The sequence below is a fragment of the Staurois parvus genome, unplaced genomic scaffold (assembly GCF_062004578.1).
Source record: "Staurois parvus isolate SC_StPar_1 unplaced genomic scaffold, SC_StPar_1.0 ptg000132l, whole genome shotgun sequence".
NCBI lineage: Eukaryota > Metazoa > Chordata > Amphibia > Anura > Ranidae > Staurois > Staurois parvus.
Genome location: NW_028317928.1, coordinates 2,523,137 through 2,541,240, shown reverse-complemented (window position 1 = coordinate 2,541,240; position 18,104 = coordinate 2,523,137). Strand labels below are relative to the sequence as shown.

The 18,104-nt window shown below is 45.2% G+C and overlaps 1 protein-coding gene across 4 annotated transcripts in view; it reads left to right on the top strand.

Moving 5' to 3' along the window:
* LOC149466152 (uncharacterized) overlaps window positions 1-17,795 on the top strand; it is a 55,825-nt gene extending 38,030 nt beyond the window's left edge. For all 4 annotated transcript variants that reach the window (XM_089672853.1, XM_089672852.1, XM_089672854.1 and 1 more), the window contains 6 exons: window positions 262-277; window positions 4,114-4,153; window positions 6,275-6,340; window positions 8,596-8,664; window positions 14,146-14,516; window positions 17,481-17,795. In XM_089672853.1, the coding sequence (XP_089528979.1) occupies window positions 262-277; window positions 4,114-4,153; window positions 6,275-6,340; window positions 8,596-8,664; window positions 14,146-14,516; window positions 17,481-17,679 (761 nt within the window). In that variant the 3' untranslated portion in view covers window positions 17,680-17,795. The remainder of the gene's footprint in view (window positions 1-261; window positions 278-4,113; window positions 4,154-6,274; window positions 6,341-8,595; window positions 8,665-14,145; window positions 14,517-17,480) is intronic.
* Window positions 17,796-18,104: the final 309 nt, after the last annotated feature.

Here is an 18,104-nt window from a genome sequence, read left to right as displayed (position 1 = left end):
AGTAAGTGGTACTAACAAGGAGGAGCTGGAGGAATATTTTGCAACTAAATAGGTTACTTGGCGACAGGTCAGTAATGTGACTGGTTATAAAAGGAGCATCTTAGAGAGTCAGAGTGTCTCAGAAGTAAAGATGGGCAGAGGTTCACCAACCTGAAAGCTGCAACTGGGTCTTCTGACATAGCTTGTTCTCCAGAATGTGTTTTATTGTCTTGAACATGTCTGAGAATTCAAGTAACCATTACCATTTTCTTTTCCTTTTAGATGGACAATACAGAAGGTATGATATTGGACAACAGACTTTTGTCTACTGAAGGTGAAATGATAATGTCCCATTCAGAAGAAAATCCCACAACCCCAAATACCGGTTCCTAGTTACAATGATCCATCTAAAGCTTCTCCATGTGAGGAGAGTTTCTTCATCCCTCACAACCTGTCATAGAGTGGTGGGAATATTCTCTTGTTCAGATTTTGGCTAAGGTTTTACCCAGAGAAGTCAAGCTTGTCTCACACAGGTCAGGAACCATTTTTATGGCCCAAATGCTGGAAATGCTTCCTATGAACTCAACTCGTATCACATGGACCATATTCATGTTTTGGAATGCAGGAGAATAACAGACCTAAAAGGCACTAGTGAAATTATTCTCAGGGTTCTGAAGGTGCTTTTTTTTTTTTCTTGGAAAGGATGAGCCTCTAATACAGCCATTCTCAATCAGGGTTCCATGGAAACCTAGGGTTCCTCCAGAGGTCACGAGGGGTTCCTTGAGCTGTGCCTTACTGACCTACAATGTGATGGTGTCTACATAGTTCTAGGTCCAACACCACTTGACAGAGCCAGCAGCATTACCCTAAAGGTTGCATTCTGACCCACCCCTGTAAGGGGGGCATTCTTTTAACAGACCACCACTATTATAAGAGGCATTTTCCTGATGACCACCAATGGGACTAATCTTAGCAGGGGTTCCCTGAAACCTGAAAATTATTGAAAGAGTTTCTTTGCAGTAAAAATCTTGAGAAGGGCTGTTCTAATACATCAGGGGACTTGTTCAAGCCTTTTCCGTGTTATGAGGGTCAGAAGATGAACACTGTTCTCAGTGCTAGACGTTTAAAGCCTTAATACTTTTTGAGGAAGCTTGAAAGGAACTCTGCAGGGAAAGAATTGGACCTGGCCCAAGGGCTGAAGATCACTGCAGCCCCAGAGTCGAGGAAAAAAGGTTTTGTTCAGTTCCTGAGGTGATAGTAGCCATTTTAGTGCACTTGTGACAGAAGCAATTGAGTACCTTCCATGATACTTTTTTTTTTTTTATTTGCACTAACGTACATCCTACCCTTCCCTTCCCTTATGAAATCAGTAGAAGATCTGGATGTCATCTTGATCAGCCTTTCTCAACCTTTAATATCAGACTTAAAAGGCACTAGTGAAGTTATTCTCAGGCTCTGAAGGCATTTTTTGTTTTCTTGGAAAGGATGAGCTTCTAATACAGCCATTCTCAACCAGGGTTCCATGGAAACCCTGGTTGAGAATGCAGTAACATACATCCTTGGCAACCACCCTTTGGTGCTCACACTTCTCTTATTACCCACTAGCCTACAGGGCACTTATACCCCCTTCCTGCCCAGGCCAGTTTCCAGCTTTCAGCGCTGTTGCATTTTGAATGACAATTGCGCGGTCATGCAACACTGTACCCATATGAAATTTTTATAATTTTTTTGTGACAGAGCTTTATTGTGGTGGTATTTAATCACCTCTGGGTTTTTTATTTTTTTTTAAACAAACCAAAAACAACTGAAAACTTTGAAAAAAAAAAGTTTTTTCTTAGTTTTTGTTATAAAATTTTGTAAATAAGTGATTTTTTTCCTTCACTGATGTGCACTAATGAGGCTGCAGTGATGGGCTGCAGTGATGGGCACTGATAGGCTGCAGTGATGGGCACTGATAGGCTGCAGTGATGGGCACTGATAGGCTGCAGTGATGGGCACTGATAGGCTGCACTGATGGAAACTGATAGGTGGCACTGATGAGGCACTGGTAGGTGGCACTGATGGGCACTGAAAGGCAGCACTCGTATATGGCACTGATAGGCGGCACTGACTGGCACTGTTAGGTGGCACTGACTGGCACTGTTAGGCGGCACTGATAAGCAGCACTGACGGGCACTGATATGCGGCACTGATGCATACTGATAGGCGGCACTGACTGGCACTGATAGTCGGCACTGACTGGCATTGATAGGTGGCACTGATGGGTGACACTGAAAGGCAGCTCTGATGGGCACTGGCAGGTGGCATGGATGAGCACTGAGAGCTAGCACTGATGGACACTGACAGGTGGCACTGCTGGGGCTACACAGATCATCAGGGCACACTGATCATCAGTGCTCTGATGATCTGTGTACATGTCCCCTCCGAGGAATGCCGATTACCGGCTCTCTTCTCCTCACGAGCTGTCAGCGTGACAGCTCATGGGGAGAGAAATGCCGATAACCGAATGTCACCTAGAGAAAAGATCTGAATGTCACTGATTATCTGTGCTGCCTATCAGTGCTGCCTCAAAAGTGCCCGTAAGTGTAGTTTCATCGGTGCCCTGATTATCTATCTGCCTATCAGTGCCGCCTCAAAAGTGCCCGTCAGTGTAGTTTCATCAGTGCCCTGATTATCTGTGCTGCCTATCAGTGCCGCCTTAAAAGTGCCCATCAGTGTAGTTTCATCAGTGCCCTGATTATCTGTCTGCCTATCAGTGCCACCTCAAAAGTGCCCATCAGTGTAGTTTCACCAGTGCCCTGATTATCTGTGTTGCCCATCAGTTCAGCCTCAAAAGTGCCCGTCAGTGTAGTTTCATCAGTGCCCTGATTATCTGTCTGCCTATCAGTGCCCATCAGTGTAGTTTCATCAGTACCCTGATTATCTGTCTGCCTATCAGTGCCCACCAGTGCCCTAATTATCTGTGCCACCTCAAAAGTGCCCATCAGTGTAGTTGCATCAGTGCAGCCTCATGAGTGCACATCAGTGAAGGATAAAAACTGCTTATATACTTTTATAACCGAAACTAAGAAAAACTTTTTTTTATTTTAGTCTTTATTCATTTGTTAAGCAAAAAATTAAAAAATCCAGCGGTGATTAAAAACCACCAGAAGAAAGCTCTATGTGAAAATTTTAATTTGGGTACAGTGTTGCATGACCGCGCAATTGTCATTCAAAGTGTGACAGCACTGAAAATTGGGCTGGAGGGGGATAAAAGTGCTCGGTATTGAAGTGGTTAATATAATGTAAACGGTTGATAATAATGTGAACCTGTCGAACCTCCTAGGGCCCCTCTCCAAGGACCGATCTGAGGCTCCTCCAGTAATCCTCATCTGAGGCTCCTCCAGTAATCCTCATCTGAGGCTCCTCCAGTAATCCTCATCTGAGGCTCCTCCAGTAATCCTCATCTGAGGCTCCTCCAGTAATCCTCATCTGAGGCTCCTCCAGTAATCCGCATCTGAGGCTCCTCCAGTAATCCTCATCTGAGGCTCCTCCAGTAATCCTCATCTGAGGCTCCTCCAGTAATCCTCATCTGAGGCTTCTCCAGTAATCCTCACCTGGGGCTCCTCCAGTAATCCTCACCTGGGGCTCCTCCAGTAATCCTCACCTGAGGCTCCTACAGTAATCCTCATCTGAGGCTTCTCCAGTAATCCTCACCTGGGGCTCCTCCAGTAATCCTCACCTGGGGCTCCTCCAGTAATCCTCACCTGGGGCTCCTCCAGTAATCCTCACCTGAGGCTCCTACAGTAATCCTCATCTGAAGCTCCCATCCTAGCATGCTCTAATTTGTATTAACCATGAGGATGCTGCACACTTAAACAGCCCAGGTACTGAGTGAAGGAAATGTGGCTTTCGCCTGGCTCCTCCCAGGCCATGTTGCCGACACGTTTCGCCCCACCCACAGGGTTTAGTCATAGTCCTCTCTATAACTAAGCCCTGCGGGCAAGGTGAAATGCATCAGAGGGCGTGGGCTGGGAGGAGACACACTGAAGCCGCACTTCAATCACTCAGTACCTGGGCTATTTAGGTGTATATATGTATGGTGTATGTAAGACCGATCAATATTCATTTATTTGACATTTGCCTTTTTTCTAGAATTCCTGATGGTGCTGACCCACTTCTAGGAAGATCAACAGTAAGTAGTTGAGTCCAAGAGAAATAACCACTCCATGCGTTAATCTCCCTCCGGCCTCGGGTGAATCGGGAACCCACTCATGGGTGTGTCCTCGTTTCATGCATCATGTGATCATAAAACATTAAGGGGCCACACAGTTACATCTCTATGATAGTGGATGTTCATTGGGTTCCGGTTATATGTCCTCAGGCTGAGCTGCTGGTGGGCTGGTCCTGCCCATAGCAGAAATGTTGTGGCAACTGTCATATCTATTCTTTGGTCACATGATTGGCCATATGGCTAAAGCTTCTTATTTTCTAAGCAACGATAAGCATATCACCGCCTCGGTTACTTGTATGACATTAACATGTTACTAAACTCACAACAGTACAATCAGTCTGTATATACAGTAAAGCATGCTTGTTATACTCAATGGAACCTAAGGGGTAATCCTCTGCATTGTGTAACAAGGCTGTTTGATGCTGTCTTCTCTGATCCTCCGCTTCTTCTACTGTCCCCAATCTATCTCCTGATAGAACAGGGGCTTGAAGGCATTCTGCACATGCTCAGTTCGGTGTGTATTGCTAGAGAGGGTTTTTTTTTTTCTTGGGAGGGTGCATGTGATCAGCACAGGGCCAATCAGCACTGTCCAGACAGAGGTCAGGGATTCTGCATTCTCCTAGAGAAAACCCCTCCTACAAATTTTAATCAATGCTCTGCTGGACACTGATAGAAGCCACAAGACTGCTCTAACTGTTGATGAGAAAAGGGATTTAGCAGTTTATATTTACTAAAATAATTGCATTTCCATGTTCTTTGTACTGTGGGAGAGCGGATATAGTATACAGGGTCCAGGGAGACTGGATATAGTGAATGTAAGGTCCGGGGAAAGCGGATATAGTGAATGAGGGGTCCGGGGAGAGCGGATATAGTGAATGCAGGGTCCGGGGAGAGCGGATATAGTGAATGCAGGGTCCGGGGGGAGCGGATATAGTGAATGAGGGGTCCGGGGAGAGCGGATATAGTGAATGAGGGGTCCGGGGAGAGCGGATATAGTGAATGCGGGGTCCGGGGAGAGCGGATATAGTGAATGCAGGGTCCGGGGAGAGTGGATATAGTGAATGCGGGGTCCGGGGGAGCGGATATAGTGAATGCGGGGTCCGGGGAGAGTGGATATAGTGAATGCAGGGTCCGGGGAGAGTGGATATAGTGAATGCGGGGTCCGGGGGAGCGGATATAGTGAATGAGGGGTCCGGGGAGAGCGGATATAGTGAATGCGGGGTCCAGGGAGAGCGGATATAGTGAATGAGGGGTCCGGGGAGAGCGAATATAGTGAATGAGGGGTCCAGGGAGAGCGGATATAGTGAATGCAGGGTCCGCGGAGAGCGGATATAGTGAATGCAGGGTCCGGGGAGAGCGGATATAGTGAATGCGGGGTCCGGGGTTTAGTAACACTTTAAGAGGTGTAGGATGCACAGAGAAGTGTGGGTTGAGGGGGATAGCGAGTTTGTGACGGGGAGTTTTATAGCAGCATTCAATCAGCTTACCAATTCTTAGATGTAATGGCTGCATTACTCAGTAAGTCTGTTTGTTTTTCAACAAAACATACTGTCCTGCAGATGTAGCAGTTAGAGGGTTGAAACAAACTATTTACCACTAACAGGGTTGCTTACAATGATCAGCTTTTATTTATTCATGTAAAACGTTTATCCTAAAAGGGGGAAAAAAACTGCTGTAACTGATCATAAAGTTTGAGCTGGAGTTTGGCTTCAGTTTGGTAGTGTAGCTAAATCTGTTAGTATATCTAACACTCCCCTTCCCCCCCAAGACTGACCCTGCTGCTGTCCAAAGATGCCCCTGTACTCATGTATTGAGAGTGGGGGGTGCACTAATACAGGAGGTGTGTTACTGGCCAGATCACCAGGTGAAAACAGAGGGGAAAAGCCTAAAAAGAGAAAACAAATGCAGCCGTATCTAGCGATTGGTAAGCTGCAATATATGATATTTTTGGGTTTATTATCGCTTTAAAATTGGTTGTTGCAGATGGCTATTGATACTCTGTAGGTAGAGTGGGATTACACATGAAAGTAGATCATGCATATTGATAAATTACTTTCTTTTTTTTTTCTTTTTTTTTGCCAGGATTTTCTTTATGATGAAGAAACCATTGAAGATATGTATTCCTACACCATGGACTCTGATAGAGGGGTGAGTTGTGTTTGTTGCTGCTATGTCATGACTGTTGTAGTGGCCACAGACAGACAGCCGTCTCACCACTCTCTGAGACCAACGCCGAAGAGTTCCTTAGTGAGGCGCGTGCAGTTATCGCTACTTTCTGATTGGCAGGATGAGCCTACCTCTTCATAAAGATTTTCCAACATGCTGCAGATTTGGATTCTGTAAGTCCCTGGTGCCCAAGCTGTGACCCGGGGGCCGCATGCGCAACCCCTGGGCACTTTCTGTGCAGCACTCGGGGTCCCTGGAAGCATCAGTCTTTGTTTTGTTTGCCCTGTTAAAACAGCGACTAGCAGTCTTATGTAATATGTCCATGGTCTCTGACCATCTCTTGTATCATGTCTGCAGTCTCTGACCATCTCTTATATCGTGTCCACGTCCTGTATCATATCCACAGTCTCTGACCATTTCTTGTATCAAGTCGACACTCTGACCATCTCTAATGGCATGATTACAGTCTCTGACCATCTCTTGTATCCTGTCCACAGTCTCTGACCATTGCTCGTATCAAGTCGACACTCTGACCATCTCTAATAGCATGACTGCAGTCTCTGACCGTCTTTAGTATCATGTCCGCAGTCTCTGGCCATCTCTTGTATCATGTCCGCAGTCTCTGGCAATCTCTTGTATCATGTCCGCAGTCTCTGGCCATCTCTTGTATCATGTCCGCAGTCTCTGGCCATCTCTTGTATTATGTCCACAGTCTCTGACCTTCTCTTATATCATGTCCACTGTCCACTTACCATGTCTGCAGGCCCTGACTGTCTCTTGTATCCTGTCCACAGTCTCTGACCGTCTCTTGTATCCTGTCCACAGTCTCTGACCGCCTCTTGTATCCTGTCCAGTCTCTGACCGTCTCTTGTATCCTGTCCAGTCTCTGACCGTCTCTTGTATCCTGTCCAGTCTCTGACCGTCTCTTGTATCCTGTCCACAGTCTCTGACCGTCTGTTGTGTCCTGTCCACTGTCTCTGGCCATCTCTTGTATTATGTCCACAGTCTCTGACCTTCTCTTATAGCATGTCCGCTGTCCACTTTCCATGTCTGCAGGCTCTGACCGTCTCTTGTATCCTGTCCACAGTCTCTGACCGTCTCTTGTGTCCTGTTCACTGTCTCTGACCATCTCTTGTATCCTGCCCACAGGCAATGACCATCCCTTGTAGCAGGTCTGCAGCCTCTGACCTTCTCTTGTATCATGTCCGCAGTCTCTGACCTTCTCTTGTATCACGTCCGCAGTCTCTGACCATCTTTTGTATTACCTCTGCAGTCTCTGACCATCTTTTATATCCAGTCCACAGTCTCTGACCATCTCCTGTATCATGCCATTTGTCTTTTGGCCATGTCCTGTTGTGTGTCTGCTGTCTCTGACATCGAATATTCGCTGAATTTTATGCGAGAACCTTTGTTGATGTCTAGGGCCACACTGGAAGCCCCTCATATCAAGAAAGTTGACCACCACTGCAATAAGTGTTGTGGGGGGAGGGGGCTGCAGACTCTGACCAGGCGTGTATGGGTGTAATATGACACATGGTCAGAAAGGCGAGCTTTTAAAACAGTCTGGGATTAGTCTATGAGAAATGACAAAAAAAGGGAGCGCAAAATGTAATAAAATAGAAAGGTGTCAAAAACTTCATTGGAAACAGATGAGACAGAGCTGCTTAAATATTCCAGAGGCACTGAGCTCAGGCTGAAAGTTCTCTGAAAACCTTGCACAATATACAAACGTCAGTAAATGTCAGCAAACAGTTATCCTCTATTACACAAAGTAAAATACTGCAACTATCCAACGCGTTTCGACTTAGGCCTAAACGGCTGAAACGCTTTGGATTTTTAATGGCTGCATTTCACTTTGTACAATAAAGGATAACCTCTTGCTGACATTTATCGAAGTGCTGGCTTTCCATTGAAGTCAAAAACATTCTCACAAAAGCCATACGGCTATAGAAATCAAGGGATGCGCAGACCCCAGTAGCTGACACTGGATACACAGTACAAATGCTTCCTATGGATCTTGTTATCGAGTGATGTCCAGGTCCGGATGAAGCATTCTAAGCTCTATTCTAACTACACTGCTACCCTGTAAAGCCGGGGTGGGCAACTGTGGCCCTCTAGCTGTTGTAGAACTACAAGTCCCATGAGGCATTGCAAAACTGACAGTTGCAAGCATGACTCCCAAAGGCAAATTCTGTTTATATTGAACCATGTTTTTTGTTTTGTTTTTTACTTTGTAGTCTTTTGAGGATTCATCGGATGAAGACGAGGAATCAGAACCCTCCTCTCCTGAAAGGGAGCCGGATGAGGTAGGTTGACTTTAAGTTGAAGCTTGCGGTCATTTGAACAACTGGACAACTTAAATCCATTAATGTAAACTTCTATACATCTGGACAATGTTCTGCTTTTAACCGCCTCCCGCCTGCCATATAGTACAATGACGGGCACGAGGTGGTTCTCTCGTTCTGGGAGGACGTCATATGACGTCATCCCATTCTAACCGCACATGCGCGGCTCCGGGAGTGCGCAGCGTGGTGATCAGCGGTGCGCTGTGTCCCTTGGACACAGCGGATCACTGATTCATGGAAAGAGCCGAAGATGTCGGCTCGGTCGTGTGATCAGCTGTGTCCAATCACAGCTGATCACATGTAAATAGGGAAATGCCGGTTATCGACATTTCTCTCCTCCCGAGCTGTCACGCTGACAGAGGAGAGGAGAGCCGGTAATCGGCATTCCTCAGAGGGGACATCTACACTGATCATCAGAGCACTGATATGTGCCCTGATGATCAGTGTAGCCCCAGCAGTGCCACCTGTCAGTGTCCATCAGTGCCAGATGTCAATGCTCATCCATGCCACCTGCCAGTGCCCATCAGTGCCTACCAGTGCACATCAATACCACATATCAGTGCCCATCTGAGCTGCCTTTCAGTGTCACCTATCAGTGCTGCCAGTCAGTGCCGCCTAGCAGTGCCACCTAGCAGTGCCAGTCAGTGCCATATGAGTGCTGCCTTTCAGTGCCCATCAGTGATGCCTGTCAATGCCCATCAGTGCCACCTACCAGTGTCTCCTCATCAGTGCCCATCAGTGCCACCTACCAGTGTCTCCTCATCAGTGCCTATCAGTGCCACCTATCATTGTCCATCAGTGCCCATCACTGCAGCCTCATTAGCGCACATCAGTTAAAGAGAAAAATCACTTATTTACAAAATTTTAAATAAAAACTAAGAAAAAACTTTTTTTTTTCAAAATTTTCAGTGGTTTTTGGTTTGTTTAAGAAAAAATAAAAAACCCAGAGGTGATTAAATACCACCAAAAGAAAGCTCTATCTGTCTCAAAAAAATGATAAAAAATTCATATGGGTACAGTGTTGCATGACCGCGCAATTGTCATTCAAAGTGTGACAGCGCTGAAAGCTAGAAATTGGCCTGGGCAGGAAGGGGGTATAAGTGCCCTGTAGACAAGGGGTTAAAGGAGAAGTACAGCCAAAGCAGTTTGTTCTACACTCCATGACTTGACAGCGGGGCTGAACTTCACTGTTAGCTGACGTCACTGAGCCAGTCCAGGCTGGGGAAAGATCCCGACTTTAAAGTCTGGATCCACCCCAAATTCTTGAGCGGCACCTGGCTCAGCCTCTCAGTGAGCCGCTGAGAGCCTAAGCAGGCCGCTCCCTCCCTCTCCACATAGCTCCGCACTCCAGTGAGCGGGGGGGGACCAGAGTAGACAGTGGTGACAGTCACCATTCTCTGCCTACAGCGACTGTGAGAACTCAACGGTCATGTGATCCTTAGAGCTGGTGGGGACAGATGCCTCATCCACCTAGGTAAGTACAATTTTAAAAAATCCCATACATCTTTGTAGCTGTCTTGGGCAATTTTTGCATTTTTCACACAGAAAAAAATACTAGAAAATGACTTAGAACCCAAAACATGATATATTTTCTGAAAGCAAAGGCCCTGGTGAATAAAATTGTGTTGGTTTCAATTTTTTATGGCACGCAATATTTCCGCAGACGTTTTATCAAACAATTTTTTAGCAAATAAAAAATTACTCTTCATTGAATTTTAGTGCTCACAAATACAATATAATACCCAATTGTTTTGGTAAAATACAAAAGATGATGATGTGTTGAGTAAATGGATACTAAACATACACTATATTGCCAGAAGTATTGGGCCCGCCCTCCAAATCATGTGATTCAGGTGTTCCAATCCCCTCCATTGACACAGGTGTATACAATCAAGCCCCTAGGCATGCAGACTGCTTCTACAAACATTGGTGAAAGAATGGGTCGCTCTAAGGAGCTCATTGACTCCAATCCCGTGATAGGTGGCCACCTGTGCAATAAGTCCATCCGTGACATTTCCTGGCTACTAAATATTCCACGCTCAGCTGTTAGTGGGATTATAACAAAGTGGAAGCAACTGGGAACAACAGCAACTCAGCCACCAAGTGGTAGGCCACGTCACATGACAGAGCGGGGTCAGCGCATGCTGAAGCACACAGTGCGCAGAAGTTGCCAACTGTCTGCAGAGTCAATAGCTAAAGACCTCCAAACTTGCTGTGGCCTTCAGATTAGCACAACAACAGTGCGTAGAGAGCTTCATTAAATGGCTTTCCATGGCCAAGCAGCTGCATCCAAGCCTTACATCACCAAGTGCAATGCAAAGCGTCAGATGCCGTGGTGTAAAGCACACCGCCACTGGACTCTAGAGCAGTGGAGACATGTTCTCTGGAGTGACCAATCACGCTTCTCTGTCTGGCAATTCCGATGGACGTGTCTGGGTTTGACGGTTGCCAGGAGAACGGTACTTGCCTGACTGCATTGTGCCAAGTGTAAGGTTTGGTGGAAGGGGATTATGGTGTGGAGTTGTTTTTCAGGGGTTGGGCTTGGCCCCCTAGTTCCAGTGAAGGGATCTCTTAAGGTGTCAGCATACCAAGACATTTTGGACAATTTCATGCTCCCAACTTTGTGGGAAGAGTTTGGGGATGGCCCCTTCCTGTTCCAACATGACTGCGCACCAGTGCACAAAGCAAAGTCCATAAAGACATGGAGGAGCCAGTCTGGGGTTGAGGAACTTGACTGGCCTGCACAGAGTCCTGATCTCAACTCCATAGAACACCTTTGGGATGAATTAGAGTGGAGACTGCGAGCCAGGCCTTCTCGTCCGACATCAGTGCTTTACCTCACAAATGCTCTTCTGGAAGAAAGGTCCAACCTTCCCATAGACTCCCTCCTAAACCTTGTGGATGGCCTTCCCAGAAGAGTTGAAGTTGTTATAGCTGCAAAGGGTGGGGCCAACTCAATATTGAACCCTACGGACTAAGACTGGGAGGCCATTAAAGGTCATGTGTGTGGAAAGGCAGGCCGACCAATACTTTTGGCAATATAGTGTATACTGACAGGCAAAGTGAATAAAATTGATTATCTCATTACAATGACATCTGAAAGTGGGTGGGATATATTAGACAGCCTGTGAATGTGTACCTGATGATGTGTTGAAAGCAGAAAATATGTGGGCAAGTGTAGATATTTGAGGAACTATGACAAGGACCAAATTGTAATGTCTAGGCCAGTATTTCTCAACCTTTTTTCAGTCAAGGCACCCTATAAAATTACGGAGAGTCTTGAGGCACCCTATAAAATTACGGACAGTCTTGAGGCACCCTATAAAATTACGGACAGTCTTGAGGCACCCTTTAAAATTACGGACAGTCTTGAGGCACCCTTTAAAATTATGGACAGTCTTGAGGCACCCTTTAAAATTATGGACAGTCTTGAGGCACCCTTTAAAATTATGGACAGTCTTGAGGCACCCTTTAAAATTATGGACAGTCTTGAGGCACCCTTTAAAATTATGGGCAGTCTTGAGGCACCCTATAATATTATGGACAGTCTTGAGGCACCCTATAAAATTATGGACAGTCTTGAGGCACCCTTTAAAATTATGGACAGTCCCGAGGCACCCTTTAAAATTATGGACAGTCTTGAGGCACCCTTTAAAATTATGGACAGTCTTGAGGCACCCTTTAAAATTATGGACAGTCTTGAGGCAGCCTTTAAAATTATGGGCAGTCTTGAGGCACCCTATAATATTATGGACAGTCTTGAGGCACCCTATAAAATTATGGACAGTCTTGAGGCACTCTTTAAAATTATGGACAGTCTTGAGGCACCCTTTAAAATTATGGACAGTCTTGAGGCACCCTTTAAAATTATGGACAGTCTTGAGGCACCCTTTAAAATTATGGACAGTCCCGAGGCACTCTTTAAAATTATGGGCGGTCTTGAGGCACCCTATAAAATTATGGGCAGTCTTGAGGCACCCTATAAAATTGTGGGCAGTCTTGAGGCACCCTATAAAATTGTGGGCAGTCTTGAGGCACCCTTTAAATTTATGGACAGTCCAGAGGCACCCTTTAAAATTATGGGCAGTCTTGAGGCACCCTTTAAATTTATGGACAGTCCAGAGGCACCCTTTAAAATTATGGGCAGTCTTGAAGCACTCTTTAAATTTATGGGCAGTCTTGAGGCACCCCATTCTAACATGTGAAAAACTATTCTAATAGTTTTATATAACACCGCAACATCCACACATGGAGGACACCCAACATTAGAGGTGGTTTATTCTTCCAAAGCAAATACACTTTTGCACACTGGTACTGACTAGTATTCCCATGTTTCTCTTCTTCCTCAATTTTTCTCCATCACTGAGCTAATGTGACCCCAGCACTGATGGAGAGGGGTGGGGAGAGTCAAACTAGGATGGTGTGCAGGCAACTGGCATCCTCCTTATCAACTGATGATGTCATTGGTTGTCAGGATGCTGGCAGCTAGAAGGCCGTAATGGTGCACGACGAAAACCTGTGGCTTTGTGTAACTAAAAGGCCGGCTTGTTCCACCGGCTGGCTTGTATACAAGTTTTGGGCAATTTTTAGACATTTTGCCATGGCACCCCTGAAGAAACATCAAGGCACCCCAGTGTGCCTGGGCACCTTGGTTGAGAAAGGCTGGTCTAGACAACTTGGTCAGAGTATCTTCAAAACTACATCTCTTGTGGGATGTTCCAGTATGCAGTGGTCAGGACCGACCAAAAGTGGTCCAAGGAAAGAAAACCGGAGAACCAGCGACAAGGTCATGGGCGGCCAAGGCTTATTGATGCACGTGAGGAGCGAAGACTGGCCAGTGTAATCCAATCCAATAGAAGAGCTCAAATTGCTGAAAAAGTTCATGCTGGTTCTGATAGAAAGGTGTCAGGATGCACAGAGCTTCGCAGTTTGCTGTGTGTGGGACTGGGTAGCTGCAGACCGGTCAGGGTGCCCGTGCTGACCCGTGTCCACAGCCAAAAGCGACTACAATGGACACATGAGCATCAGAACTGGACCACGGAGCAATGTGCCTGGTCTGATGAAGTCATGAATTGTTTGAGTTGTTGACTTGGCCTCCAAGTTCTCCAGATCTCAATCCAATCAAGCATCGGTGGAATGTGCTAAAATAAACAAGTTTGATTCCTGGAGGACCCACTTTGCAGCTAACAGGATTTAAAGGATTTGCTACTGACGGCTTGGTGCCACAGCGTACCTTCAGAGGTCTAGTGGAGTCCATGCCTCAATAGATTATGGTGAGTGGCCATCGGTGTGTATGTACCGGGCATTTTCTGTGTCACAATATACAGTATACTATTAGTTTTTATAAATGATCCATTTAAGGAATGCACAATGGTATATAAATATCAGGGGTGACAGTACATTAGGGAACATTAATTAATTTTTTTGTTTTGTTTTTTATAGGAACTCAAGGAATTCCTTCAAAAGATGTACGAGAGAGTAAATCCTCCAGGTCAGCCAACTCCTCCATGCTTCCAGGATGATCCCATACGTCTCAGACCTCCTTCACCGTCCGATGAAAGCCCCTCAGGAGACACCCTCATCGGCAACAGCGACTGGTGCGTCTGCGGGAACTGCAGGCCGATGCTGACAAATTTCGAGTCGGTGTGCTGCCACAACGTGGACAGCGCGGACCGGTTTATCACGGGCGACATGCACTGCCTCACAGAGGCAGAAGAATTCCGTGAACGTTGCTTGAACGAAAGAATCCTCCGGTACCAACTCGAATGTGACAACCTCACGACTAAAAAGGATTTCGATAATGACAGAAATCGGTGAGCACAAAGTACATGCGTTTTTTTTTTGTTTTGTTTTGTTTTTTTTCCTTAACCACTTCCAGTCCGGACACTTTTACCCCCTTCCTGTCCAGGCCAATTTTCAGCTTTCAGTGCTATCACACTTTGAATGACAATTGCGCGGTCATGCAACATTGTACCCATATGAATTTTTTAGCATTTTCTGAGACAGATAAAGCTTTATTTTGGTGATATTTATTCACCACTGGGATTTTTATTTTTTTTGCTATGTAAATGAAAAAGTCCAAACATTTTGAAAAAAAAGTGTTTTTCTTATACAATTTTGCAAATAAATAATATTTCATCATAAATCTTGTACAAAATGTATTCCGTTATCTTTTTAGTAAAAAAAAAAAATCACCCAAATTAGTTTATAACCAAAAATTATAATTTTTTAAAAATTTTTTTACATTTTTATTTTATTTTTTTATATTATTTGTTTTTGTTTTTTTTTGTTTTTTTTTCTTTTACATACTGTCACCCTAGCAGTACAGTGTCACCATGGTGACACTGTACTACTTGTGGGGGGTGATGAAGATTTTTTTTTTTTACACTGATTGCTTTTACACCCATAAAGGCTGTAAAAGCAATCATTTCTCCTTCTCTCTGGCTGCATTCTTGCAGCCATTGAGAAATACTGTGAGAGCTGTGATTGGTCACAGCTTGTCACATGGTACAAGGCTATTGTGAATAGCCCTGTACCATGTGATCTCTGTGATCATTCACAGATTTCACACGTAGTAAGCAATGATGTCAGAAGTGACATCTTGCTTACTGCTCTGCATATGATTGGGACCTCACACAGAGGTCCCGTACGACGATCGGTGTTCTACTGTGTCCGGAGGACACAGCGGGCACCGGATCGCAGGGCTGTGCGCTTCCAGGGAGCGCGCACAAGCAGGGTGCGGGGAGGCCATTTATAAATGGCCACCTGACCCTGCACTGCCACCGTCCGGCCGTTTTATATACAATGGCCGGACGGGAGGTAGTTAATGCCAAAAATTATAGAAAAAAATTTAATTTTTTAAAAACTAAAATAAAGTATATTGTGGGAAGATTTACAAAAGCAGCAAGAAGATCTTCTAGTATACTCAATGTCTCCATAGAAAGAACCTGTCGCCTGCTCATGAAATCACATAGGGGACTTGTTAGCCCCCCCTGTGATAGCAATAAATGAAAAACATAAATAAATGAGGTGTTACATAAAAATGTATATAAAATAAATAAAAAAAAAAAAAATTAGGTACCCCTGTACACACTGCATACAAAACGCACAGCATGGGGCAAGCACATGTATGTAAAACACACAAATGAGGTATCTTCGTGAACGTCGGTGCAAGAGCAATAATTCTAGGGCCAAAATTCACAGCTAAAGCAGAGCTAAACCTTTTCTTCTATGGCACCCTCTCTTGCTGACCCCAGCACATTTTGCTGGGTGCCAGTCTTTGGCCATCTTCATTGGCTGGTGCGGGATGACGTCGCTCCTGAACATGTGCAGGGGTCAGTCATCCCAGCATACAGGGATCACGCCTGTGATGTAAGCTGACCTGTGCATGTGCAGCTCCGTCTACATACTGGAGAAGACAGCAAGCATACAGATAGGTGTAGTTTTTTGCAGAACAGATATTGCATGTCTCTTCTGCAATAATCAGCCTGCCTGCTTGCATTTTTTTTTTTTTGTTTTTGTTTTTTTTTTACAGCAGGACATAGATTCAGTGTAAAGTGTTAATAAACCCAGCCCAGGATCCCGCATTCACTATATCCATTCTCCCCGGACCCCGCATTCACTATATCCACTCTCCCCGGACCCCGCATTCACTATATCCACTCTCCCCGGACCCTGCATTCATTATATCCGCTCTCCCCGGACCCTGCATTCATTATATCCGCTCTCCCCGGACCCCGCATTCACTATATCCGGTCTCTCCTGACCCCGCATTCACTATATCTGGTCTCTCCTGACCCCGCATTCACTATATCTGGTCTCTCCGGACCCTGCAGTCACTATATCTGGTCTCCCCGGACCCCGCATTCACTATTTCCGCTCTCCCCGGACCCCGCATTCACTATTTCCGCTCTCCCCGGACCCTGCATTCACTATATCTGCCCTCCCCGGACCCCGCATTCACTAAATCTGGTCTCTCCTGACCCCGCATTCTCTATATCTGGTCTCCCCGGACCCTGCATTCACTATATCCGCTCTCCCCGGACCCTGCATTCACTATATCCGCTCTCCCTGGACCCTGCATTCACTATATCTGCCCTCCCCGGACCCCGCATTCACTATATCTGGTCTCCCTGGACCCTGCAGTCAATATGTCCGCTCTCCCAGTACCCTGCATTCACTGCCATTTTTTGCAATGCGGCGCTGCGTTCCTTTAACTGACAATTGTGCAGTCATGCAATGCTGCACCCAAATTAAGTTGATGTCATTTTTTTCCCCACAAATAGAGCTTTCTTTTGCTCGTATTTGATCACCTCTGCATTTCTTTTTTGTGCTATAAACAAAAAAAATTCCCGACAAGTTTGATGGGAAAAAAAAACAATATTTTTGACTTTTTGCTACAAAACATATCCATAACAAACTGTAAAAAAATAAAATTTCTTCATGAATTTAGGCCAAAATGTATTCTGTGATGTCTTTGCTAAAAAGAAAAATCCCAACTTAATTGGTTTACGTGAAATTTATAGCATTTACAAATGGCGGTATAGATACTGGAATTTGAATTTTTTTCATACTAGTAATGGCAGCGATCAGCGGGAGTCTAACGGAAATACCCTAGTGCAGTCGGGTCCGGTTTTGTTACAGGCCCCACCCAACTCATGTTCTGAATGTGAGAGCTGGTCTTATCAGGAGGTGGGAGGGAGGACCTGACCGCGTGAGAGACCTGGCGCCAGCGAATGAATACGGTAGCAAATTAATTGTAGATTTTCTCTTTTCAGGTGCTTGCGGAAAGCGGCCTTCCGGTCCTACACCCGGATGGTTCACGGGTTTTGGGGAAAGAAGAAAAGAATCCAGGTGCCATCTTGTGTTGTATGGGCTGTCCGAAATGCCTTCCCAGACCCAGATGGACGTTACATAGAAGTGGCCCTGTGGCCCAGTGATTATATAGCCAGTGATATGGCGTTGTACATGTATTAGTTCTGACGTCTTAGTTATGTCGCTGCATTCTTACCCGTAAATGTTCTGTTTATCCAGTTAAGATTCTATTTTTGTTTCCACGGTTTTTACACTTCAATAAAGATGTTTAAAACGAATATACAGCATTTGTCTTATTTGTGATCGAGTTGTATATAATAAAACCAACTAATGTTTTCATGTCACCTGTAAAGCTGGCTACATACCTTACAATCTGATAGTACAGTCTGCTTTAACCACTTCCAGTCCGAACACTTTCACCCCCTTCCTGCCCAGGCCAATTTTCAGCTTCCGTGCTATCACACTGTGAATGACAATTGCGCGGTCATGCAACACTGTACCCATATGAATTTTTTAGCATTTGTTTTAGACAGATTAAGCTTTATTTTGGTGGTATTTATTCACCACTGGGATTTTTATTTTTGTTT